This window comes from Mesoplodon bidens (assembly GCF_964165515.1).
Source record: "Mesoplodon bidens genome assembly, chromosome: X".
Lineage (NCBI taxonomy): Eukaryota > Metazoa > Chordata > Mammalia > Artiodactyla > Ziphiidae > Mesoplodon > Mesoplodon bidens.
The window spans coordinates 58,363,036-58,390,559 of record NC_138163.1 but is presented as its reverse complement, the minus strand read 5'-3'; the positions used below and the strand labels follow the sequence as shown (position 1 = coordinate 58,390,559).

Here is a 27,524-nt window from a genome sequence, read left to right as displayed (position 1 = left end):
TGGATCATGCAAATATCTCATTCAAAACAAAGATCTCCTTTTCAAAGTTAGAAAACATCTTTTCTTTTAACCTTGGAGGTTCTATGTAAACACTCATCTCTACACAAGTGAACTTTCGCTGCAGAGTGTGGCACTATGTCCCTGTGACAAATGTCATGGATTTCAGCCCTCAGAAACACTAAGCATTGGCATTTTTAAGAAAATAAATGTAGAGGTCAGTGAACCACAACCTTTGGATGATTACGAAAGAAACCCACCATTCGAAGGTGGATGATGCTTATTTCAAGGCCACTCAGATTTTCCACAATAAAGAAATATGAGATGTGTAGGGAATTATGTATAGAGAGGTTCTTGGTAATTTCATGTTTTGAGAATTCCCAGGCTGAAAACTATTATTATGTAAATCGACAAACTCCAGCTTCCAGTTCTTAGAAAATGAGAAGCGTATCTGAAGTTTAACTAGGTTTTGACCTTTTATGTTAGGAAGACTACAATAGGGAAGAATGGAGCTAGGAAGTTCATTAGGGATTATTTTATGTAAGGTGGTCAGGGAAGTCCTCACTGATTAGGAGACATTGAAGCAGAGACTCGGTAGCCCTGTCTGAGAGCAGAGAGAACACAAGTGGAAAGTCTCTGAGGGAAGTTGACCAGCGGGGATAGAACAGAATGACCCAGAACAAGTAGGGGGGGGCCAGATCATGTCAGGCCTTGTAGGCTGTTGGAAGGGCTTTTTTTCTTCAACTCTGAGTAGGAATAGATGGATTCTCTGACAAACAGACTGAGAGAAAGGAGGAGGAAAGAAGGAAGGGGAATGAGCTGAGGACAGAGCTTTAGGGGAAGGTAAAAATTAAGGGTGGGAGAGGGCAGTGTAGTCGAGGAAGGAAGGAACATAGTATCTCTGGAATCTAAGAGGGCAGAAAATATCTATTTTGTTCGATTTGGTTATGTAGCCTATACCTCTGTGACTCATACCATAGTTACTTAGGTTAGTGAGCACAACTTAAATCTCCATCTAACTACAATATCAGTACATATGTTTGGTGTCTATTACTGAGACACCTAAGCACTCGAGCAAGCTAATCAAGGTTTCAATTACCCCAGTGAGAAAGTTAGACTTCTCAGTTACAATCACAGTTGACTGGTTGATGAAGTATTCATGAGATCTTCCATAAGAGGAATTTTATAGGTCACTTGCACCATAATAAGTGGAAATATCTGGGAAAGAAAAAAGTTTAGCAGTATTACGGTGCTGATCGAGTCTTCAAAGGTACTGACTCTCAGTGTGGTTGCTGCAGCTGAAAATTCTTTGCCCTGAGCATTTGTCATGACTCCTTCAATCCAACATGCCCTCTAAACACAGTGAAACTAGAGAAAAGGAACATCTAAAGTTGTTTGATGTTAATTAAAGAGTAGGGGCTTCCCTGGTGGCGCAGTGGTTGAGAATCCACCTGCCGATGCAGGGGACACGGGTTCGTGCCCTGGTGCGGGAAGATCCCACATGCCACGGAGCGGCTGGTCCCGTGAGCCATGGCTGCTGAGCCTGCGCGTCTGGAGCCTGTGCTCCGCAACGGGAGAGGCCACAACAGTGAGAGGCCCGCGTACCGCAAAAAGAAAAAAAAAAGTAGGATTCTTTCCTTTTTTTAAATGGAAAGCCATAAAATTTGTGCCCAAATCACTGCTAGCATCTTATGTAGGTTTTTCTCTAATCATCTGGTAGTTCAGTTCTTTGTTCAAATACTGAAAAATTCATCTCGGCTCACATTGTCTCTTCCCATTTGTAACCTGCCATGACCATTCTTAAATTGGGACTGACAAAGACCTGGAAGAGTAGATGCATCCAGATTTACTATGACCTTTGGTATTCTTTAGGATTTTCACCCACTTGTACTAACAAATAGGGACCTCAGCCCAAGTTACACATCAGTAGTGGTAACATATATTGGGATCTGTGTTTCCCAGTAGCCCTTACCCTTGGTTACAGGCAAGTGCAGCAAATTTCAGAAATGTCTAGCAGCCAGAACAATTCAAGCAGAGAATGTGGTAGGTATCTACCTATATGAAGCAGAGTAAATGGGAAGGAAGGAGAATTTTGTTAAAGAAAATTTTTTTGGAAAATAATGAAAAGGCATCATACATAGAATTGACTTTCCTTTTCATCGTCATGCTCAGCACATCTCTGGGACAAGGAAAGGACATTGCTGCTCTAACCCTAGTTCACTGGTCTGGACCACCTTTCCATCTCTACCTTTTTTGCCTCCTGTTATGCCTGGAATTAAATGAGAACCCCAACCAGCAAAAAGGTTATAATGTTCATCTTCTCTTCTCTTTGAAATCCTCCAGTAGATGGTTTTCCAGCAGGACCAGCAGCATCCTATGGGTCAGGTGGGGAAAGTTTAAGAAAGTTTCGCGAGGCCTGGGGTAGAAGACTGAGTGTAGACTAATTCTCCTTTAAGCAAACCAAGTGAATGTGACATTCTGAGATAAATACTCACAAAAGGAAGAAAAGCAAAGTTCTTATTTCCACATCAAATGGCATTAGAGTATGTGCTTCATTTTCTCAGGGAGATGACAGAACGAACTCCAGATGTTAAACAACAAACAATAACAGCAAAAAAAAAAATCCACTGCCTTCCCCCAGGAAACTTCATCCCTCTGTTTTTGCCACAATCTCATAAATTGTGTTGAACCTTAAGTAAGACGATGTGTGCATTTCATTATTAGTCTACATAGCAAAATGTTCTATGATGTTTTTGTTTCTTAGATTTGTCAAATACAGTATATAAACCCCAGAATTTTCCCCAAAAACTTATCGTTCATTTTATCTATATCTTTTTTCTCATGGCTCAAGAAGGCAACTTCTGTCATCTGTTCAAATGTTTGGGGTCTGAGAGAGATTGTGTGTTTCATTTCTTCATAGTTTTAACTGATATTGCAAGATTTCCATATCAAAAAGGAGTCTTCCTTCTCCCCAGTGCACATGAGCATATGTGAGCCTGCTCCTGGGCTAGAGGAAATGGAGTACAGATCCTGAAATGGTACTGCCCAACTGTGGAATTATATAATAATAATAACCAGCCCATTTACTGCATACTTCTTCTATGTGCCAGCCAATGTGCTTAATTGCTTTCGATGCAATATCACATTAAATCACAAACCAACACTGTGAAGTACAGTTATTTCGTAGATCAGCAGAGCAGGCTTAACACAGTTAAGTAAGTGGCCCAAAGTGATAAAGCATGATGATCACTAGGCAGCTAGGATTTAAACCAGATATCTCAGCTCCTAAAGGCCATCCTGTGTTCACAAGGGTATGCTGCTCTACTCAGAGTGTTTGGATTATGGGTCCTGATTTGAGAGGAACAAAATAAATAGGCCTCTTTCCCATTATTTTTACTCTGGGAATAAAATTTCTGGGTCAGGAAACTTTAGAAATCTTAGCAACAAGATGCATTAAAAAATGGAGCCTTAGAATCATCATACCTATCTAAGAAAGATAGAAATGTACAGTATCCAGGTCAGCACTTCTTTGATTTAAATTTTAAGTGTTCTATGTTACTTTAAAAGAGGTGATTAAAAGAAACAATTTCAAATTCTAAAGAGGTTAGCATAAAACAGAAAGAAGGTAAAAGAAAAAAAAAGCTCCAAAAGCACCGTTTGAATTAAAGTTAAAAGAGGATCAGGTCCTAGGACAGTTCAAGATAAAAGGTGTGGAGAGAATTTCACCTATTTCATTGAGTTTTCATTAAAGAATAATCTCTCAGTGACTTACATTTAGTGTATAAAAAGACTTTCAATATAATACGTACCAGGTTTCTTTATATTGTTGCTAAATGACTTGACTCAGTATCATCTGCAAATCCTTCTAATATCCCTGATGTATGAAGAAACACTCAGGGGCATGATCACAGTGTGCCTCTGGCACCAATATTGCCAATTTGTTCACCAGGACATTTCCAATACATTCTTTTAAGGTTATGTGACTCTCTTCTAACACAGCTTCCGATACTGAAATGAATCACAATCTTGACAAGTGTATTCACACAGGTACCCAGGATGATCCAAAACTCAGAAAAGAATAAATTTCTAGGTTTTTTTTTCATGAGTGCCAAGTGATGGTGATATATATGGATCTTTAAAATTACCTTAGGTGCCAATAATATGGTACAGTTATAAATTATGTTCAGTATGCTTATGAGGGTAGATGGTGTCAAGATGCTACATTTCTAGTCCTGGGTCACATCCTCATGTCTTCCAAAAAAGAGGGAGGGGGTTGTGCAGAATAAACTATTGAAAACGTATGAGGTAATGTGTGCTTACTGTTTAAACGTTCAGATGTTTCTTTTACACATAATAATCACTGCCATCATGTATTGAGCATTTCTCTGTACCAGGCATCGTCTTCAGTGTTTTATATAAATATTACTTCCCTTAATCTATTTAACAACAAAGCGATTTCAGTAGTAGTGTCTCCATTCTACAGATGTGGTAACTAAAGCTCAGAGAAATGAAGTAACTAACTTGTTTAAGGTCACACAGCTTTTAGGATAAGTGATGGGAATTTAGATATGAAACCAGGTTAAGGTGACTCCAAGATATATTTTTCTTCCTAATTGCTGCACTTCTCCATCCCTCAAATAAACTTTGTCTTCCAGTGAGATCACAGTGCTCGCAAAGTGCTTCTGAAGTCAGCACTGGGATAAAAAGCCATTGAAGGCAATGGGAGTAAGGAAAGGGTTTTGGTGGGAGGTGGTTTTTGTTTTTAAATATCACGAGGTTGGATGCTGGGTTTGTGTAGACCTGACATGAAAGAAGCTGGCATCTGAGCCCCTTGGAATTTTCGAAGCCAGTTTCATCCATTTCATAAAGCTTAATTAGAATATATGAGAGGTCTTAGCATTTACATGAGCTTTTTTTTTTGCATATGACATTTTTAGTCCATAGGTCTCATTTGTTAATTATGCACAACAAGGGAAATAAGATTTGTAATTTATTCATACTTTTCAGTAAGGCAATAGAGTCTTACAATCAGTGAGAGACTTAAAATGAGGTTAGTGAATACATTTTGCAGTAAATCCTAGAGACAATTTTTGTTACATTTTGCTCCTTCTGTGCTTTTTCCTGACTCTTGAAAAATAGATATGCCAGTAAAACTGAGACTTTTTTTTCTGTAAACATTTCTTATCTTGTATGAGGTTACTACCAAAAAACTTTCTCAATTAGCAGCATCCTTTTAGCAGAACACAGTTCTGTACATTGACAGAATCTAATCAGCTGGCATTCCCAACCCTAAGAAATAATGATTGACGCTTACTTGAGAATCATGTTGAAGTATAGGAGTTAGCATTTTAAAATGTTTAGTGAGGCTTAACAAATATACAGTGTTGTTAACCACAGTCAATTATTTAAAGGTTTTTTCAAAAAAAATTCTGAGCTTAAATTTGTTCCTGTTGCTTTTATTCTTTTAATCATTTGGGTTTTGTTTTATAGGAATTAGGGTGAAAAGAATACATCCCATCCCTCAAAAGGGTTCTCTCCCCATCAGCTTTCACATTTTTTAGAGAGTTAAACAAAGTCTTGAAATTTCCTATCTTGCTCTCTAGTAAAACTAAAGGTTGTTGATATGAAACCATAGTTAAGATTTCCCTTTCTCTTTTTAAATTTATTTCTTAAGGAGAGAGAAGTAAACAGGCACGTGTTTCCCATCCCTAATTTCCTAAAGCCAGAGTCAAAGAGTGAAACCACCAAGACGAATAGGATGTTCGTTTTAGGCCTTCATGAGGCCTCTTCATGAAGACAGAATTGGTAATATCAGAACTGAATCTTACTCCACAGTCTGTGTTGCTTGAAAAATATATGCCTTTGTAGATGCGTTCATTCATTTCTATTAATGCCAAACCACAGAAATTATTTTCCTCTTCTGTTTCTGTCTCTTTGGGATTGCACATGCCATTTCAAATTGTGTGATTGTTTTGTAGTTAAATTTATTCCTAAAACATTTAAGGTGTGAACTGATGAACCTATTACTTGGTCTGTTTCATTGTTTATAGATTTACATTCATGGTGTTTTAGTAGTGCCAGTTGCAAGTCTACCTTTCATATAGAAATTTAACCTATTCACATACGCCAAATTTCTCTACTGGCGATTCAGTGATATTGTTGACTGATTTTATTCTACCCCAAATTGCATTAGTTCAGATTTTTATAAAAACTATTTTTTTAGTTTTACTCTATTTTTAAGAAAGAAAAAGGAATGAAATGTGAAGAATGCTACAAAATAGTATGATTCAAGTCAATGAATCACATAATGCCTATCAGTGATCTATATCAACATTTCTGTTCTCAAAATATAGTTTAGACTTGGGCTTTCTTGTGTTTTTATAATTATTCTACTGTCTTCATTACATAATCTTAGTCTATAAAAGGATGCTTATAAAAAATCAACAGTCTTGGGAATAGGATTGCCAAATTTATCACATAAAAATACTGAATGCCCAGTTAAATTTGAATTTAAGTAAACCATGAAAAAATCTTTTTTTAGCAATGTGTCCTAAATATTACATGATTTTTTAACATAAATATATCCCAAGTATTGTATGGATAATGAATAATTTTTAGTATCAATATGTCCCAGATATCGCATGAAATTTTTAAGTATAAGTATATGCCAAGTATTGAATAGGATATACTTACACTAAAAAAAATGATTCACGGTTTATCTAAATTCAAGTTTAACTGAGTGTCCTGTCTTTTATCTGACAACTCTACTTGGAAGGCATCATGGTAATGTGAGTGAACATATGTGCTTCTGGTACTTAAGTAGCTGTGTAGCCTTGGGCATCTCACTTAACCTACCTCAACCTAAGTTTCAGCATCTGTAAAATGAGAACAAATACTAGGTTTTCTATAAATATTTGAAGTTATTTACTTAAAACACCTGGCACATAATAAATTTCCATTAAACAGTAGCTGTTATTATCAGAACAAGGAAGAAATACAAAAGCAAGTTACCAGTTTTTTCCATCTTCATAATAAATGACAGCACTCAGCAGCTAAATAGCCCATTAGATTGATAATGGAAGAGTCCACCTGATCTCAGGTGGCCTCGGCCTCCAGCGGTTTGAAGCAGGCTTTTGGTTCCCGGCCAGAGATTGAGGTCGGGTTTCCTTTGGCCAGTCCTTTTGATTTGCTTGGTTCAGAGTCCCTATTTGGCTCAGGATCCTCCCCTGTGTGTGCACGCGTCTCTCAGCCAAGATGGATTCTAACGAAGAGGCCTGTGGGTAGTTGGCACCACTTACTATGGGGTGGCGCCCCCTCCCTTTTTGACCTCCAAGGAGCTTTCTAGTTGGGAAGGTTTCCTTGACTTCAAGAATGAGAAAAATGTGGTCTCCTATCTTCTAGCTGGGCAGGGCCCAGCCTCCTCTCTCAATTGTCCTGCTATTCTCATCTCGGAGTATCGGTCCACAGAGAGCGAATCTCCAGTTGCTTTCCCTGGGTTGCAGGGGGTGGCCCATCTACCTCCTGCCTCACACCCAGATGTTGGTTGATTGTTTACCAGATCAGAGATTTGACTGATAATAAAATGTACACAAGCATTAACCTCCCTTCTCTCCTCTTCTACTCACCTTCTCTCATATTACTTACCAAAGATCATGCAACTTGTTAATATCAGAGCCTGAATGTATGTTGCCTTTGCACATTGTCTTTTTATTCTAAGTTATAATTTTATTTCAATCCTGCCTTTTTCAAACATCTACTTTTTAAAATTGTCTTAATTTTTATTGAGATATAATTTACATATCATAAAATTCACCATTTTGCAGTATACAGTTCAGTGTTTTTTCGTATGTTCACAAGGTTCTGCAACCATCACCAGTACATAATTCCAGAACATTTTCATCATGTCCAGAAAGAAACCCCATTCTCATTAGCAGTCACTCTGCATTCCCCCCTCCTCCTTCCCCTGGCAACCACTAATCTACTTTGTCTCCATGGATTTACCTATTCTGGACATTATATATAAATGGAATCATAACCATATGTGGCCTTTTGTTTCTTCTTTCACTGAGCATAATATTTTAAGGTTCATCCATGTTGTGGCATGTATCAGTACTTTATTCTTTTTATACTTGAATAATATTCCATCATATGGATATATATGTACCACATTTTGTTTATCCATTTATCAATTGGTGGACATTTGGGTTGTTTCCACTTATTGGCTATTAGAAATGATGCTGCTAATGAACATTCTTGTGCAAGTTTTTGTGTGAACACGTGTTTTCTTTTGTCTTGGATATATACCTAGGAGTGGAATTGTTGTGTCATATTATAGCTCTATGTTTAGCATTTTGAGGAACTCAGACAGCTTTCCAGGATGACTCATTATTTTACATTCACACCAGCAATACAAAGCATTCTAATTTCTCCAATTCTTCATTTATTATTATCTGTTTTGTTGTTTTTTATTATAGCCATCCTAGTGTTCATGAAGTGGTGCCTCACTGTGGTTTTGATTTGCAGTTCCCTAGTGATTAATGATGTTGAACATCTTTTCAAATACTTATTGGCTCTTTATCTTCTTTGCAGAAATATCTGTTTAAATCCTTTGCCCATTTTTAGTTGGGTTATTTGTCATTTTATTGTTGAGTAGTAAGAGTTTTTACATATTCTTATCAGATATATGATTTGCAGATATTTTCTCCCATTCTGTGGGTTATCTCTTCGCTCTCTTGACAGTGTTCTTTTTTTTTTTTTCCTCCCTTTTGGCTGCCCCGCACAGATTGCCGGACCTTAGTTCCCCAACCAGAGATCAAACCTGGGCTCTGGCAGTGAGAGTGCCGAGTCCTAACCACTCGACCCCCAGGGAATTCCCTTGGCAGTGTCCTTTGATGGATAAAAGTTTTTGGTTTTGATGAAGTCTTATTTATCTATTTTTTCCCTTTGGTTGTTTGTGCTTTTGGTGTCAGCCACATTGTCTTTCTTCCATGAAGAATAAAACAAACACTAAACCCTGAGAAGAGAGACATGAGTTATTTTCCCAACTTTGCAATTACATAAATGTGTGACCTTAGGCAAATATTTAAGCTCATTCAGAACTCAGTTTCCACATCTGCAAAAAGAAGCTGGATTCAGCAGGCAGACAATTTGCAATTTTGGGTGAATAAATTAATCTCTATGAAACCCCCTACATTAGTGGTTCTCAACCTGGGTAACATTTGACAATCTCTGGAGACAATTTTGGTTGTCATTACCGGGGAGGGGTGCTACTGGCATCTAGTCAGTAGAGGTCAGGAGTGCTGCTAAATATCTTACAAGACACAGGGTGCTCCCACAACAAAGAATTGTCTTGCCCCAAATGACAATAGTGCTGAAGCTAAGAAACCCTGTTCTAAAATTATGACTCTATTATTCAAATTTATTTTAAGTGGTAGTCTTTGAGTTTGTCTACAGGAGCCAGATTATTTTGTGCTCTTAGCCTATTGTTAGATGTACTAGTGTTACAGGGGCAGGAGAAGGGGGAGGTACCAATAATTCTTGCAAATCAAGAGAATTTTTTGAAAGTGTTTTCAAGGCTTTTAAAAACTATTATTACCTTTTAATACAAAGAAAAAATATTTCAATGTAGACACCTCCAGGCCAAGGCTTGTAGATGTATTCTTGTTATTGAGTCCTTTTCTTTAGGGTTTCTGGAACAAAATAGCTTTTGTGAGATAGTTGGTACATGCTGTGAAGTATGTCTGATGAATCATAAGAGGAAAAAAACCCAGAACAACTTGATGGAAGGAACTTGCAGTCGGTGTATCTCTGCATTAGTGATTTCTCTTAAATGACTATTCTCTAAAATACTATTAGTCCAGCAGAACACTTTACTCCAGCGTTCTCCCATACAGTCTACTGGAATGTACTGATTACCTTGAGTTCCACAGATAATCTATCCAAAATAAAATAGACAATAGCTTGAAATATGCTTCAGCACTCTTAAAGACCTTGGCATGTAAAAAGCTATTAAACGTGCAGGTGTTTCCTTCCTGTAATAATATAGATGGAATGGTGACTACCTCTGCCACACCCACCCACCACTATCATTGTTGTAGACAAAGTGTTCTAAGTATTTTATAAATGTATCTCATTTTTCTTACAAAAATCTTATCACGTAGTTTAAAAAAGAACATTTTTCAGATAAGGGGAAAATGTAAAATAGAGTGGTACAATACCTGCTAAGCCATATTTCCCTCTTAAACTTTTTCTTATGTATCAAAACTATTTCATATTTCAACCACAGAGACAATATATTTATTGTTAAAAAATCTGTGAACATTCATGTTTCGAATTTTCTAGCACCCCAGGTAATAGCAGTTAAAGCCTGAGTTACATATATTTTTTTTTCAAGAAGAATTATCTTACGATTATTTCTTTCTCTCAAAAGTATATGGGGGCTTACCTGGTGGCACAGTGGTTGGGAGTCCGCCTGCCAATGCAGGGGACGCGGGTTCGTGCCCCAGTCTGGGAGGATCCCGCGTGCCGCGGAGTGGCTGGGCCTGTGAGCCATGGCCGCTGGGCCTGCGCGTCCGGAGCCTGTGTTCCGCAGTGGGAGAGGCCACAACAGTGTGAGGCCCGCGTACCACAAAAAAAAAAAAAAAAAAAAGTATATGAATGTACCTCAAAGCTGCTGTAACACTTTTCCATCTCTGAGCACCCACGCTTGTGTGTATAGAATTTTAATGTTGCACAACTCCTCCAATATATACGTAATGGAAGAATTTTTGTTTAACTTTGTTTATTTGTACAGGAAGCAGTGAAAGAAAACAACAAGAGAAAAGAAATGGAAGAGAAGACTAGGAGGGCAAAGCTTGCAAAAGAGAAAGCTGAACAAGAAAAGTTAGAACGCCAGAAGAAAAAGAAACAACTCATTGATATAAACAAAGGTATGAAGTGCTTCTGTTTTTTAAGAAAGAGGTATGAAGTGCAAAATAATTGCACTTAATTATTGATAATTTTGAATTATAAAGTGAATAATGGTTTTGGTAGAAAATTCACAATATTATTAGTTACTTTTATCAAATGTCTTTCATGTTATTATCTGTATTTCTTTTCATCCTGCACTGAACACAGGCTTTTAGATAACCAATGCAAGGTAATATGTTGTTGCAACACTCTTTTTTTCTTCATTTATTTTACCAAATCATATTATGTTCTGGATGAGGCAGTGGTAAGAGAAGAAGAGAGTGAGATGAAAAGAGAAACACTGGTCTGGGGAGATGAGCCTTATGGCTCTAATTTTATTTTGTTGACACATGTCTGTTGACAGTACAGTAATAATTAGCACCCTCTCTTGGGGGCTTGAACATTTCAAGTCATAATGATATTGATAGCACTGTTATAAGTTGCAAAAAAAATAAGGAGAAGCACCTTGTCCAGCTGTGAGCCTACAAACAAAACACTGATATATCCACATAGTATACAGTAAGTTGTTTTCTTGGTTAGCAAGAATGACTATATATTAAAGGTAGATCTTTTTGGTTTGGTTTGGTTTGGTTTGGTTTTCTTTTTAAAGAAGAAAGGGTAAGGAATGAAAGTGATCAGCACCAGGTAGCTGCAACTTGAGAATGCAAAAACATAGCCTTTGCCACTGAGGGTTAGAGAATTGAAAAACAAAACAAAATCTGAACAAGATGCAAGATAATATGATTAATATGGACCACCTATTTCTAAGTATAATGATATTAAAAATTGCAAGCACTGTATAATGTTGACTGTGTGCCATATTTTAAGTAAGTTAATCTTCATAACATCTCTGTGAGGTAGGTACTATTATTATCTCATTTTACAGATGAGGAAACTGAAGCTCATAGAAATTAAGGAACTTGCCAAGGTCACACAAATAGAAGTATTAGCAGCAAGATTAGAATCTAAGTAGTCTGGCGATAGAATCTTTGCACTTATAAATGCCATTGTCAAATAATAATAACAATAACAACAACAGCAACAGCTAGCATATAGTACTTACTATGTACCAAGAACTGTTCTAGGAATTTTATGCATTTGAACATATTTAATCCTCATAAAACCCTAGTAGGAGGGTGCTACTATCTCATTTTTAGATGAGGAAACAGGCACAGAGAAATTAAGTGAGTTGCCCAAGTTGACAAAGACAGTAAGAGGTAGAACCAAGATCTGAGCCTAGGCATTCTGTGGCCAAAGTTAATTATTAATTATTATTACATATTTTTAATCATTGTCAGTCACTCTGTAGTAATGTCCCTTAATGGCGAATCTTCTGAAATAATATCTATACCTTTCTTCTTCATATCTCTAAAATACATAAAATTTTTCAGGAATTGACTGCAGTTTATATTTTTACCCAGGAAATAAGTAGAACATAATTTTAAAAGATGAGAAAAGTATATAGAAGGGATACAATAAGGTCCTACTGTATAGCACAGGGAGCTATATTCAGTAGCCTATTAAAAACCATAATAGAAATGAATATGAAAAATAATATATATATATATATTATTTTTTTTAATAAATGACTATGATTTACTCGGGGGGAAATGGAGCACAACAGTACTTGTAAGCCACTACACAGATGTGCTGACATCCCCAGTTTTATAAGTGAGGCAGAATCTCAGTGCAACATTTGGGTCTTGCAAATACAAACACACACACACTCACACAAACACTCACATACACACACACTTCAAGGTACCCACCTGTAATACTGAAGGTGTGGAGATTGACGTGTTTTTCACTCCAGTGTTTCTTTGCTGATTCATGCCCACTCCATAAAATCCATGTTAAAGGCGAGGTCTTTCCCTGAACTTGATTATTTTCTGTCTCCTTGGATTGGGTGGGACATGTCTCACTCAATTAGGAAAAGTGCTAGAGCACAGTATTTGTAGGAAGTTATCACTTAATAGGTGATGGAGTCAGTAGAACTGTGCTGAATGTTAGTTCCCTTACGTGCATGAAGAAGTACTGAGAGAAGAGGCTGGAAGAGGTACAGGACAGACTGTGCATTCACTTGGCTATGCTAAGGGTCTTACCCTGAGAGCTGTGGGAAACCTATGAATGTTTCTAAATGGGAAAGTGATATGCTTTTATCTTAGAAAGATCATTTTGACAGAAGCATAGAGAATGGACTGGAAAGGGAACAGCCTGAGACAACAGAGGTTAAGAGGTTATCATTGTCCTGACAAGAGATGATGGTGGCCTGAACTAATGCAGTGGTAGTGAGGTTACAGAAGTCACCAGTAAGAGGTGTATTAGATTCTCTAGGTTGTGGATATGCAGAGACAGATCTATTTTAAGGAACTGGCTTGCATGATTATGGAAGCTGGCAAGTCCAAAATCTGCAGGGTAGGATGACAGCCTGGAGACCCAGGGAAGAACCAGTGTTGCAGTTCAAGTCCAAGGGCAGTCTGCTGGTAAAATTCCCTCTTGCTCTGGGGAGATCAGTTTTTTTATCTATTCAGGCCTTCAGCTGATTAGATGAGGTCCACCTACATTACAGAGGGCAATCTGCTTTACTCAAAATCCACTGATTTAAATGTTTATCTCATCCAAAAACACCCTCAGAAAAACATCCGGAGTAATGTTTAAGCAAATATCTGGACACCGTGGCCCAGCCAAGCTGACACATAAAATTAACCATCACCAGAGGGTTGTTAAAAGGTAGAACTGACTGACCCTGATGATTTTAGATGTGGGAATTAAGGGAAGGAAGCATTAAAGAAGGTGGTACCCTTCATAAAGAAAAAACAGTTCAAGAATAGAGCAGACTTTATCAGGAGGGTTACAATGATTAGTGACATTTTGAAACTGTTTCATTTTCAGAAACCTTGTAAAGATGGGAAATGTCTAAGAAGCCATTGTGTGTGTGCGTGTATGAAACTCAGGAAAGAGGTTTAGACTAGACAGACAGACTTGGGGATCATTGATTTTTGAGGATTAAAGTTAGGGTATATTAGTTTGCTAGGGCTTCTGTAACAAAGTACCGCAAACTGGATGGTTTAGGACAACAGGAATTTATTGTCTCACAGTTCTGGAGGACAGATGCCTGAAATCAAGGTGTAGGCAGTGTCCTGCTCTTTCTGAAGACACTAGGGAAGGACCCATTCCAGGCCTCTCTCCTATCTTCTGTTAGTTCCTTGGCTTGTGGCAGCATAACTTCGATGGTCGCGTGGCATTCTCCCTGTGTGCACGTCTGTCTCTTCACATGGTGTTCTTTTTGTTAGGACACCAGTCATGTTGGATTAAGGGTCCAACCTAGTCTAGTTTAAATTCACCTTAATTAATTACACAACTTATAACATATGAGTTTGAATGAGATCACAGGGTAAAGTATAAATCAGAATTTCTGAAAGTATTTGGTCTCAGAACCCATTTACACTCTTAAAAATTACTGAGGACCTCCAATACCTTTTACTTATTTGGGTTATATGTATTGACATTTATTATATTAGAATTTAAGTGAAGACATAATAAATAAAATTATTTAAGAAATAATTTTAAAAGTAATTATTTATTAATTCTATTAAAATAAACTATTATGTGTTAAATAACATTTTTTAATGCAATGTAGCTTTATCTTCCAAAATCTCCCCTTCAAAAAACTTAGTAAGAAGAGAAAAAAATAGTGTTGTAAATCTTTTCAAAATCTGGCTTAATGAAAGACAGCTTGATTCTCATACCTGATTCTACATTCGTTCTAATGAGATATCGTTCTTCATGTAGCTTCTAGAAAGCACTATACACTCATGAAAGAATGAGAGAGAAAAAGGCAAAAATGTGTCAGTATTCTTATGAAGATAGTTTCAACCTTGCAGATCTGAAATGATCTCAGAGGTCTCCACAAGTTCCCAGATTACACTTTTGAGACTCTCCGGGGTGAATAGTGAAAAGAGGGAGTCAAGGCAGAGTCTGTCCAGTTTTGTGCCGAGAACATAATCTTGTTCCCACATCACACTGCCCCCCTCCCTGACCTCCACCCCAAGTATGTATCAAGCTTTCACTACTTCCTTAAAAACATACCTACAATAGAAAGAAAAAAAGAAAGAACCTATTTTGATTGTGTCTATAATATGTATATATTTTCATTTGCCAAGATTTGATTGATGACCTCTTCAAACATCATTGAAGGCATAGTATATAGATCCAAATAAGTTTTTTATGCAAATGCTGAGCTGAGTGATCTGAATGCGAAAGACACACTTTAAAATAGGATTAATCTTTTGTATATTCTTACCATATCTCTATTTACAGATCAATTAAATAATAAACTTCACCATTAGATTCTTGATTTGTGGCCCATATGTGGCAAGTACTTATTATTATTATTGTTATTTATTGTAATATTTTACACTTAAGAGTATATGTTTGTTAGTACTTATAAATATGTTTTAAAAAGAGATCCTTCCATTGAAATTGTATAGTCTTAAGAAGATGAAAAGATGCAGAAAAGAAAGAATAAGAACAGAGTTGGGTAATTGGGTGTCAAGATGGAGCTCAGTGTCAGTGAGTTTCTTAGTATCTTATAAAAGATGCTGTTGTTAACTAGGTGGAAGTCAGTTGCAGATATTCTGAGAGCCTGGGAGGAGGCATGATGGAGCTACGTAAAAGGTGAATCCATGTTAGAAATGAGAATGAGGTGCCATAGAGAACTTTTAAATGTGTCCAACTAGAATGGTGTTATCCACTTTCCACTGAAAGAGAACTGATATAGAACATTTGATTGCCATTGTGAGATACATATAATTTAAACTGTAGAGATAGTTCATGCACATGTGACTAGAGATACATACCATTGGAACCCGGGGATCTGTCCTATAACAAAGGTTGTCAAGTAAAGAGTCTCTTGGGTAAAGAAAGCCACTTGAAAATTAGAAACAACTTTGAAAACACAAACACTCTTTCTGTAACGTTTGTATTTCATATCAACTTAGCAAAATTGCCAACCTCTCCCTTTTAAAAAATCTCCTGTGATCCCATATAGCTAATAAGTAACAACAACAATATATATTTATCTGGCATGCAAAATTATATGCATTTATCATGAGGAAATATTCTGGAATCTAATTATTCAGAAGAATAATAGGATAAAGCAACCACAAAAGATTATTTCTATAATCTAGATGTGATCAGCTGAGCTCAGAATTAAGTAAAGATATCATGGAAACCAAGCAGCCAGAGAATTATACCTTTTCAGTTAAATCCATTAAAAATGCCATGTTTCAAAAAAAAAAAGCCATGTTTCAAGGCTCCATTTTGAAAGAATTAGAGATCGAAAGTCAAAGGCCATGATAAGAAATAGTATTTTTTTAATTGTAAAAGGGAAAAAAGACATGGTTATATATTAAAGAGACCATCATTTGCAAACATTAAGTGGCATGCCTAAAAAGTTATTAAAGTCTGTACATTAAAAAAGTGGAGATCAGTCCTAGCTCTGCCACCTGCTCGCTTTATGACCTTGTTCTGTTCCTTCATCTCTTCATGCCTCAGTTACCTCATCTGTAATGGAGGATAATGACATTTACCTCCTATCATTTTAGTGAAGGTTAAATGAGATAATTAAGTACAGTATATAACAAGGGGCCTAGAATATTCTTGCCACTGCTGATGATGAAAGAGTCATTTTGTGCTCACTGGAGAATCAGAAAAAAGTTCAAGACAGTTCAAGACATAGAACCCATCCTTTCTAGTTGACAATTTTGTCATAGAGATGTGTAGGGGAGGAGAAACTGTTCATTGGCTGGGGCCCTGTAAACTACACTGACAAAAGACAGGCTAGCAGGAGAAAATACACCTGGAAGCATTTGGTGATGAGTAACTCAGAGGGCTGGTTAGAATGTGGGCTTATATAGCATCTTAGCAAAAGGATAATACATTTTGAGAAGTTTTTTTTTTTTTTTTTTTTTTTTGCTGTACGTGGGCCTCTCACTGCTGTGGCCTCTCCCATTGCGGAGCACAGGCTCCTGACGTGCAGGCTCAGCAGCCATGGCTCACAGGCCCAGCCGCTCCGTGGCATGTGGGATCCTCCAGGACTGGGGCACGAACCCGTGTCCCCTGCATCGGCAGGCAGACTCTCAACCACTGCACCACCAGGGAAGCCCCATTTTGAGAAGTTTTTAGATGAGACAAAGGAAGAGGACTTTGAGTTTCTAGTGTGGCAAATTGTGGGAAGGTAAATATATGGGGGAACTAATGGAAGATAAGGGCTAATTAGTAAATTGTTATGTAGGTTCCTCTGGTGCCATTTCTGGACGGATAAGAGTCTATCTAGAGTAGTCTCTGGTGAATAACTTCTGTTATTCCTGGTAAAGAGTAATAGAGGGACACCTTTACAAATTTATATCCTGCTTTTAAGGAAATAGCTAGAGGGCCGAGAGGTTTTCTGGTATCTGCTTCTTCTCACTTACCTTCAGCTCGAAATAATCCTTATGCCAAAGTGGCATATCTTTGGGTGACATATTCTGCTACTCTTCAGATGTAATAAAGCTGAACCAGCAAACAGTGTACCGATAAATAATAGAGATCATTTCTAACTATCTAAAAGGGGAGATCAATGAGATCTGGTAAAATGATGTAAGGCTTCGTGGAGAAGGCTAAATATGGTCTCTGAATGTATCTGTTGAACTAGATGCTGAAGGATGGGTAATATTTAGCTAAAGCAGGGGCGAGACTATTCAAGTAAATGGGACTAACGTCAGCAGTGGTGCACGTCAGCACGGAAGGCAACAGGCCTCACAGAGGATCTGTTCAGTGGCCCACAGGGAAGTACATCAAAATGATGACAAGGACAGGTCCTAAGTTCAGGTCTCAGATCTACAACTGAGTAGCCATATAATCTCTGACAAGGTATTTCATCTCTCTGTGCTGTAAGTTCCTGCTCTATGAAATGGAATAGTAAAACGTTCCCTTGTTATTGTGAGGGTTAGATGAGGTAACCCACAGAGACTGGTGTTACTAATACTCTAGCCTATCCATTACATGTTGATGTCATTGGTCTCTGATGAATAGTTCAATGTTCAGTAAATATTTTCTCATGTTGTCATTGTCCTCGTTGTCGTCGTTGGCAGAGGAGGGTTTGAACTGGGAAACTGTTAGAAAAGTAGGAAGACTGTTGGAAAGACTGTGAAGAGCCTTCCAAGTCAGATGGGAGGTTGTGATGCGATGAGGTCGGAGAGCCAAATTGATTATAGGAATTTGTTCAGGGATCACCCAGGTAGTGAGCCAGAATACAAGAAAGGAAAGGTGAACACAAGGTGGATGTAGCTGGAAGAGAACAGTGAAAGGTGAAAAAAGAAAAAAAAAAAAGGAGTTAGCTCATAGCTGATGCTCTCTTCAAAGGAGTTTCAACCTGTGGCAGTTTAAGAAGGTGGTAACAGGAAAGAAAAATGTCATAAAAGAGATGGAAAAAAAGGCAGTGAGAGTTGGAAGCAGTGGATTTACTGATGGCCTAGACTTTTCTTAAGAACAGCAAGGTTTCATCAATATATAACTATGTATTAATGTTTTTTGACATATTAGGTTATTTCATTCATCCAACCGACATTTATTGCACCATTTCCCAAATAATTATAATTAAAGCATGCACAGTAATACAGCATTTATTTAAATGTAAAATTGAGAAAGCTAATTTAAATGCAGCAAAAATATGCTGAATCAATAAATGTACTCTAAAATGTGTGTAATAGTATGTAAACTGTGCAAAGTACTTGGCATAATCTATGTTCTCCAACCTTTGATTATATTAATATATGATAATTAACTTAGGGATCACGGAAAATAAATTAATTAATTCTGTAGGTAAAGTAAGAAAGCTTACTGAATATTTGTAATATTGGTGAATAAATCTCTTTTCATGTTTCTGGAAGTCAGCAAACTAATTGCAAGGACTTGGAGGAAGCAATAAAAAGAAGTGCATTTAAAAAAGGGTGTTTTGAAATTGGAAACTCCAAATGTGATTCTTATGCAAATATCATTTAATCAGGAACAGTTTTGCTCCTCCTTATATAAGATTATATGGAAATTAGAATTGCCTATTTACTTCTAGTATGATGATAAAGATAGCTACCTGAGTCAGATATCATGATAAATCAGTCTTCTGAGAGTGAATAAGCAAATTTTAACCAATAAACCTAAACATTTAAGCTCTATCATTAGTGGTGAATAGCAATTTTATTTTTCTGTTTTCCAAGTTTTAAAATAATTACATCTTATAAGTGAATTAATTCATTTCACATTACATTATTTTCATCTGAATAGATCAAAATTATGTTTCCTAATGTCATACCCCAGGCATTAAATTATAGTAACCAGTAGTATAGATTAGAATACCCCTAAATAATGGAATTGATCCCAAGTAGTATTAAAGCACCCCCGATAATATCGGGTTGGCCAAAAAGTTCAGTCATGTTTTTCCGTAAGATGTTATGGAAAAACCCGACCGAACTTTTTGTCTACCCCTATATAAATTCCTGAGACAAAATGGGTACCACCATTCTGGTGTATTTTACAAATGATAGTGAGCAGCTCATAGATGCTAATGCAAAACTAAATATTGACCTAATAAGCCTTATTTATGAAGAAAAAAATAATATCTGATATTCCATTTATTTAAATTGTCTTGCTCCCTACATCAGCAAACATTTCAAGAAATCTGTTTATTCAAAATCAGAACTTTTTCTCTTTGTTCTCTAGGTTTGTTTTTTTCAGTGGAAATATGTGGTGTGTGAGTGTGTGTGTTGAGCAATTCACCTAACCCTTCTGATCCTCAGCTTCCTTGCCTATAAAACAGAGGAAAGAATGGCATCCACCTCCCAGGATTTTCATAAGAATGAAATGAGACAATACGTACAAATCTCTTAGCAGTTGCTTGGTACACGGTTAGCACTTAATAAGTGTTAAATGTTGTTATCCCCTTAATAATAATAGTTATTTCAGTGAACATATCATGGAAAACAATTAATAACAATAATCACTACAATAAAATCTTAGTTGACTAGAATGCCTAGGGGAAGAGGTGTTTTGATTAATCTGATTTTGTAATTATAAGAAAGCCATTTGGGTATCAGTCTTTATCATTCATAATCTTTCTGAACTCAGTGCACAACCCTCCTCTGACTCACCCAAATACCTTCCCCCAGTATTTTTGGCTTCACATTTTACACAGGTGAAAATGTGCCACGTATAGTGTTTAAATATAGGTTTGTACATACAGTCAGCCCACAATATATAGATCACTGGTAAATCAATAGAACTTTGTTATTGTCTCTGGACCTGTATTCAGAGCATGAGTGATCATTGCAAACAAGTGTTGGAGAGTGGGCTTCATCTGTTCTAATTCCAGAATACACTCTAGATTAATCGAAAGTTCTAGTTATTTTTCCAGTAGTCTATTTGAGCCACTTATCACTAGTAATTTTTTTCTGACCTCATGCTAGAATAATTACATTTCTGGCATCAGTTCACTGGAAATAAGTGCTAAACTCTGATTCTGTCTGCCTTAGCAGTAAAGCAAATTTCTACACCAACTAAAAATATTCTTTTAAATAGGACACAAAAATAAATATGCGAAAGAAGATAGGTAATGCACTTTAGATCTCATTAAGGGTTCTTACATTCTAAATGCAGAAACTCTGATTTGCAAAAACTCTAAGAACTGTCTTCAGTGTGTTGAGCATTTAACAAGATTTCATCAGTTTTTATGTAGAAGATGAGTACTGCTGGCAGTTACAAATTTGGCTTTTCTCTACAGTATGTGCTTGTTGCCATGTATGCCTTATGTAACTTCACTAGCCAGAAAACCATGAAAATATTGGAGCAGGTGGATGAAAACAATCAAATTGACTACATAAGAAATGACCAAAACACATTGTAGATGGCCTAATCATTTATTAGAAACATGCTTCCGTTCCATATTTCAATATTCTAATTCTTATTACAAAAGTGTCAAATGAATAACAGCTGTTATATACCAACATTGCAATTAACTTGGCTGTGTTCTCAGTCAAATGCATTTAGATTCACATCGGTAATTACACCTAACAGCTTCATAGAACCAATAAGCTGCACTGGACCCAGCTGAGTCTCTAAGGACTTCTTTTTCTTTGAATATTATATTTGTTCCACCCACATTGAATCCCTGAGCCCCCGGGCTGCTTCAGAATCAGGGCAAAATCTATTGTTATGCTAAACGTGTGAAAGGCTTATTATGGATGAAAACCTTTCAGTGATTTTTAATTTAATTCTGCAAGTGTTTACTGAGTGCCCACAGTGTGCTGAGCAGGGTGACACACCCTAATCATAGTATTGTTGTCTGTTAACTCAGCACCATTAGCCTACTTAAGGGGTTACTAACCGTCAGCCTCTCTGCCTCTGTGTGTGTCTTTTCTGTAAGAAATAATGGCTCTTGCTGCATATGTATGTATGTGTGTGTGTGTGTGTGTGTGTGTGTATCCACTCACACAGAACCATGCCATATGCAGCATATAGCATATATATTTCATTTTTTCCACATATTTTAATATATGAAAAATTCTATTTTTCTTCTTTATGTCTAGTCAAGCCTCAGTCCTCAGTCACTCCCTTCACACATGAACAATCTATATAGTATATGATATCTTGACTAGTTAGAAAAAAATGGGAGAAAAGGTCTTAGTTTAAGAAAGCAGTTATGCCTTTGTTATAATGGTATTAGAAACACATTATAACCTAAACTTAGAATACCTGATTGTCATCTAAATCAACAATTGGCTTTATATACTATTTCATAGTAGCTCAGAAGATGATGGCATGATTCATTTGGGAAGGAAAAAATAATTATCCTTTTAAATGTGCGATTAACTATGGATGCCATAATGCTTTTATTTGTTTGAACCAGTATTGGAATCTACTCTAAATGTACATTATATATATATATAAAATTATCTCTTCATCAGAGGAGATATTTTAGAGGTCCTGATTTTGATTTAGTCTTTTACATTTGCTGAGCCCTGGAGAGGGCTGCCTAGGAATTACTTAGAGCATCGCTAAACAGGATGTATGGCTATAGGTCTAGGGAGTTGCAGGCACAGCCCTGCTGAGGGTGGGACAGTGTCCCAGGGGTTCTTTACAGACCTGTAGGTTCTGTGGTAGAAGAACTGCATACTGAGTTAGGCTGTACTGTAATCTGAAAATCAGAATACCTTGTTTTGTTTAAGCGCTTAGTCTCCCATTTTTATAACGTAACTCCCACCCCAATTTATTTTTTAATTTTTTAATTGAAGTATAGTTGATTTACAATGTTGTGTTAGTTTCAGGTGTACAGCAAAGAGATTCAGTTACACATATATATGTGTTCTTTTTCAGATTCTTTTCCATTATAGGTTATTACAAGATATTGACTATGTAGTTCCCTGTGCTATACAGTAGGTCCTTGTTTATCTATTTAATATATAGTAGTGTGTATCTGTTAATCCCAGACTCCAAATTTATCCCCCCCACCCCAATTTTTAAGGTAATCATTTTATGTAGTTGAATGTCTGAAGTTGAAGTTTTCCAAATTCCGTGTTTGTCTCACCAATATGTACACATTCCTGGTTTGAGTTGCTACCTCATCTGATTTTCTAGAACAGTATTTCTGTGAAAGGAAAATGTGTTCCCTCTAGTCCTCTTTTGTCAAAAACCCTTTGCACTTCCTTTTTTTTTGCCAATTGAACCTTTTTTGAAATGCATCAGTAGGGAGAGCTTGCCTAGCCTTTGCTAGACAAGAGTAGCTGTAGGTGCATTTAAACAATCCAACTTGAAAAGGGGATTTCTCTCTTTTTATTTGAAAACAATTGAAAATGAAAGGTGTGTGTCTCAGGATAGAGTGCTTAACCGACCTTGTTCTACTGCACTTCAGTATGGTATATGAAACTGCCTCCCCTGTGTCTTTCCCCAGTGTTTTAAAAAGATGCTTTACTTGTTTGAGGCAACTGGTTCTGAGTCAGAGTTCTTTCTGGCATAACTGCAATCCATTATGTTGTTAGGCCTTGTTATACTGTTCTTTGCATCTCAAAGAGTGAATGCAGCTTTGTTCGAAGGGCTATCTGATCATATTTTGAGGGGAAATGGAGATTGAGCTATAGAGGTGAACTATGGCTACATTAAGCTTTAAGTGTACCCACGCTCCATCCCCACAGTACATACAGCCTGGACTTTTCAGTAATCTCATGTAAGCTCCTGTGACCCAGGCATGTTGAAAACTAGCCCTTTTCACCTGAGTAACCATGACAGTAAATGAAACCCCCTAAAGGTACCTCTCTCCTCAAGGGTGGAAAAGGAGGTGGCCGTGAGGGGTTTGCAGTACAGTTCCCAGCCCTTCTTCCTGTCCCCTCTCCCATTTTAAGACCCCAGAAAAATAAGCATTTTTATAAAGAAATGTATATTGTAAATCAACTATACTTCAATAAAAGAATATTGATTGATTAAATTAAAAAAAAAGAAATATACAGGTTCTTTCTTTTAAAATCATAGGTAATTATAACCTTAGGAAAAGCTACTGTGTGCTTTGGACTTAAGAAGTTAATGCTTCTTCTGCAGGAGAAGGCTCTTTAAAGACAACAGTTAACTAAGGACTGATTGGAAGTTACATTCCAAAGTAAAACTGGAAGTCTGTATTCCCTCACAAACTTTTCCACAGACAGTAGTATGTGTTAAAGAAAAAAATGTATTCTTTAAATAGAAAACAGGGCCAGGTTTTGTTTCGTTCTGCTTGCTTCTTGGGGGGCGAGGAGGATAAGAAGCTAGTTGATCATCTCACAACTATGGTAGTTGGCCATCTCTAAATCTCTGGTATTCAAGAAATACCAAGTTTCAGTTCACAAAATGCGAGTCCTTTGTTATAAGCATCTTTTTTTTTGGGGGGGGCCTCTAGGCAGTTTCTGAAACTAGTTTCTGACTCCCATGTGGTGCTTTTATACAATATTTATCCATAAAACCTTTTGCATTTTTTTGAGTTGATGGTGCCTTTTTGTCATTCAGCTGCACCTCTCTCGCCTTCTTGGGGATTGTGACACTGTCACACTCTTCCTGATGCATTGCTTCCTGGTGGGTGACATCATGATTTGCAAGCAATCCAATATATAAATAAGGTGGTAAGAACTGCCTCAGCAATTCAGTTTCTGTTTTAAAGGAATTAAGCAGTCTCTTTCTGTTTTCTTACATTTCCCCCTACATCGTGTTTTCACAATTATATTAGGCACTATAGGAGGGCCTCTTTTCACTTTCACTCCATTTCAAAAAACATTTGGTTGACTCAAAATCTCCTTGGAAATGTACTACCCCATGTGTTATAATAGACCTCTCCTACCATATACATTTTTATCACACTAGAATGTATCATTCAGCAATAGCTAATAACTACTCATTTTCTAGGAGCATCTCAGGAACTACAGATGCTTCTTCAATCAGTATGTTTTTATTTTTGCTGATATTAAAGGAGTGTTTATCTAGAAAGAGTGATAAGAGTGAATTATCAAACTTCGAGCTTCTTCACTGTAGACATTACATGTACATAGGTGTTTTGTGGGCTTTGGTAAGCAAGAAAATACATGTGAGATCAATAAAACTTTAATATGTTCAAAAGTGAATATGGATGTGGTTTTACTGGATGAACTCCTTAGCAAAGATACTTTTTAAGTATAACAAAGGTTACAGTATATACAATGTGTGTATACATACATACATACATATATACATACATGCACATTATTACATGGACTCTCACAAATAAGTGGCTATTTGTATGTGTCTATGTAATAATAGAATTGACTATCACAACTTATTTTTCAAGTTCCACTGAAGTATTTAAAGCTAATTAGAAAGGCATACAGTTGCAGCAACATGGATGGACCTAAAGATTATCATATCAAGTAAAGTAAGTCAGAAAGAGAAGTAAGTCAGAAAGAGAAAGAAAAATATCATATGATATCACTTATACGTGGAATCTAAAACAATGATACAAATGAACTGATTTACAAAACAGAAACAGATGTACAGGCAGAAAACAAACTATGGTTACCAAAGGGGACGGGGGGGAGGGATAAATTAGGAGTTTGGGATTAACAGATATACACTAATGTAAATAAAATAGATAAACAACAAGGTCCTACTGTATAGCACAGGGAACTATATTCATTATCTTGTAATAACCTATATTGGAAAATAATCTGAAAAAGACTATATATATAACTGAATCACTTTGCTGTACACCTGAATCTAACACATCATTGTAAATCAACTAGACTTCAAAAAAAGAATTTTTTTTTAAAGAAACAGAAAGGCATATGGTATTGATGTCAGGGTCTTGCATTACCCACCTTAGAGCAAGATGGTATGATAATTATTTTCAAACAGTTAGTGTTCATTTATACTACCCACATACTGCTCTTCATTCCTTTTTATATTTCAGACCATACACCTGGAATTACTCTTTCTGCTTGCAATACATCTTTTAGAATTTCCTTTGAGTGAAGATGACAAACTGTTTGGGCCAAGCCTCTTTAGGAACTTTCTGGGCCAAGAGAGACCCAACCCTTGTCCCACCCTACCCCCAAAGCTTAGGACCTTTGGCCTTCTTATTAATCTCACAAGAGTTTTCCTTCCTGTAGTTCTGTCTCACCAAAAGTGTTCCTCCTGTGTCCTGACTCATTAGTTTCAGTCATTTTCTCCCATCCCTTAGTTTACAACAAGCCAAAATATTTCATCCAGCTTTGGGCTCAACCTGGCTTTATTTCCTGATTTAGGGCTTTGTGTAGTCTTATTAGTCTCAGTTTCAGGTTACAACTTCCTGATTTCCTCCTGGCTCACCCACCCCCTTCCCCCCAACCCTGCTCCTGTTGCTAATTGGCAGGCTAATGCAGTGCCATCTTTCAGCTTGAGTTTCTTCCTTCGAAAGAACACTGCCATCATCTGTTGATATCTTGTGACACTTTGGCAGGTGCCTCAGGAACTCTCCCACAGTGGGTGGGTTCAGATCGTGCCCTTCAGATTCTTGGCATTCTCCTAGGCCAGTGGTTCTCAAAGTGTGGTCCCTCACTCAGCACACCGCTCAAGGTCATAAAGCTAGTTTAGTGCTAAATAGGAGAGCCAGGAGTAGAGCCTGCCTCATCCACTGCTCCTTCTGCTGTACTACTCCACAGTGCTAGTCCTTTAAATTGTTTTAAATTGTTTAAATGTAGTCATGATTGATTATTGTACATGTGAAAATGAGAGACTTGTCCTCCAAGCTTTACATTCCTATCATTTTTGAACCTTCTGACAAGTGACAGGATCAGTCAGAATCAAGTAGTTTTCAGTGACAAGGTGGGAGGATATCCTTGGCATTGGAAGTTTACAGGGAACTCAGCAGAGTATTTGTGTTGTCCAATATGGCTTTGATGGATGGATAGTGCCAGGTTTTTCCAACTATAACATTCCAAAATGAACTCAAGCAACTGATTTACTAAGGAATGATCATTTACATTGTGTGTGTATATATGTATACGTATATACATATATATATGTATGCATATATGTATGTGTGTACTTGATTTGTAAAGTGAATTACTAAAGAAATTCTTAAGTATCAATGTCCCTGATATGTTAAAATAGCGTTTCTTGGTCATGGGGAGGAGGTAGATAATGAATTACATAACTAGGAGCACATCTATTGAAAAGCAAGTTTACTTTATATTACTTATTAATTGAGTATTAGTATATTTGTTGTATAATTATCATTATTTGTACATAATTTAAAGCCTTTTGTTTGCTCTTGATGGATGGATTCAGATAGCAAATAAATGTGTGAGTTTCCATTTGTCTTGGGTTGACATCTTTGCCCCATATACCCTCATGGATATGAACTTAGAGGAAAGGAAATACAAAGCTACTGTTTCAATCTTTTCTGCTTTCGATTTTATTTTCAACAGCCAAACATTTCTTTTCAATGATAATTAGAGCATTGAGACCATTTTCTTACTAAATCACACTTGAGTGGATTGAAAAAGTTAGTGTAGCCTCTAAAGGAAGTGACTCAACCACTGGGAAATTTTTCTTTGATATGATTTTATGAATGTTAAAGAAAATAGCATGGGGACTTCCCTGGTGGCGCAGTGGTTAAGAGTCCACCTGCCAATGCAGGGGACACAGGTTCGAGCCCTGGCCCGGGAAGAACCCACATGCTGCGGAGCAACTAAGCCCGTGAGTCACAACTGCTGAGCCCAAGTGCTACAACCAGTGCAGCCCATGCACCTAGAGGCCCTGCTCCTCAACAAGAGAAGCCACTGCAAGGAGAAGCCTGTGCACCACAGTGAAGAGTAGCCCCGGCTCGCCACAACTAGAGAAAGCCTGCGCACAGCAACGTAGACCCAACACAGACAATAAATAAATAAATAAATAAATAAATAAATAAATAAATAAATTTTTAAAAAGAAAAAATAAATAACTAGACAGATAAATAAATAAATAAAAAGAAAATAGCATGAAGAAATTATCAGGAGTAGTCAGTACTACATCATTCT

The 27,524-nt window shown here is 37.0% G+C and overlaps 1 protein-coding gene across 1 annotated transcript in view; it reads left to right on the top strand.

Annotated features, from left to right (window-relative positions):
* The window catches only part of DIAPH2 (diaphanous related formin 2), an 897,118-nt gene that overhangs the window by 681,876 nt on the left and 187,718 nt on the right, over positions 1–27,524 (top strand). Inside the window, exon 26 of the mRNA XM_081223297.1 lies at positions 10,790–10,925. Within this exon, the coding sequence (XP_081079423.1) occupies positions 10,790–10,925 (136 nt within the window). The remainder of the gene's footprint in view (positions 1–10,789; positions 10,926–27,524) is intronic.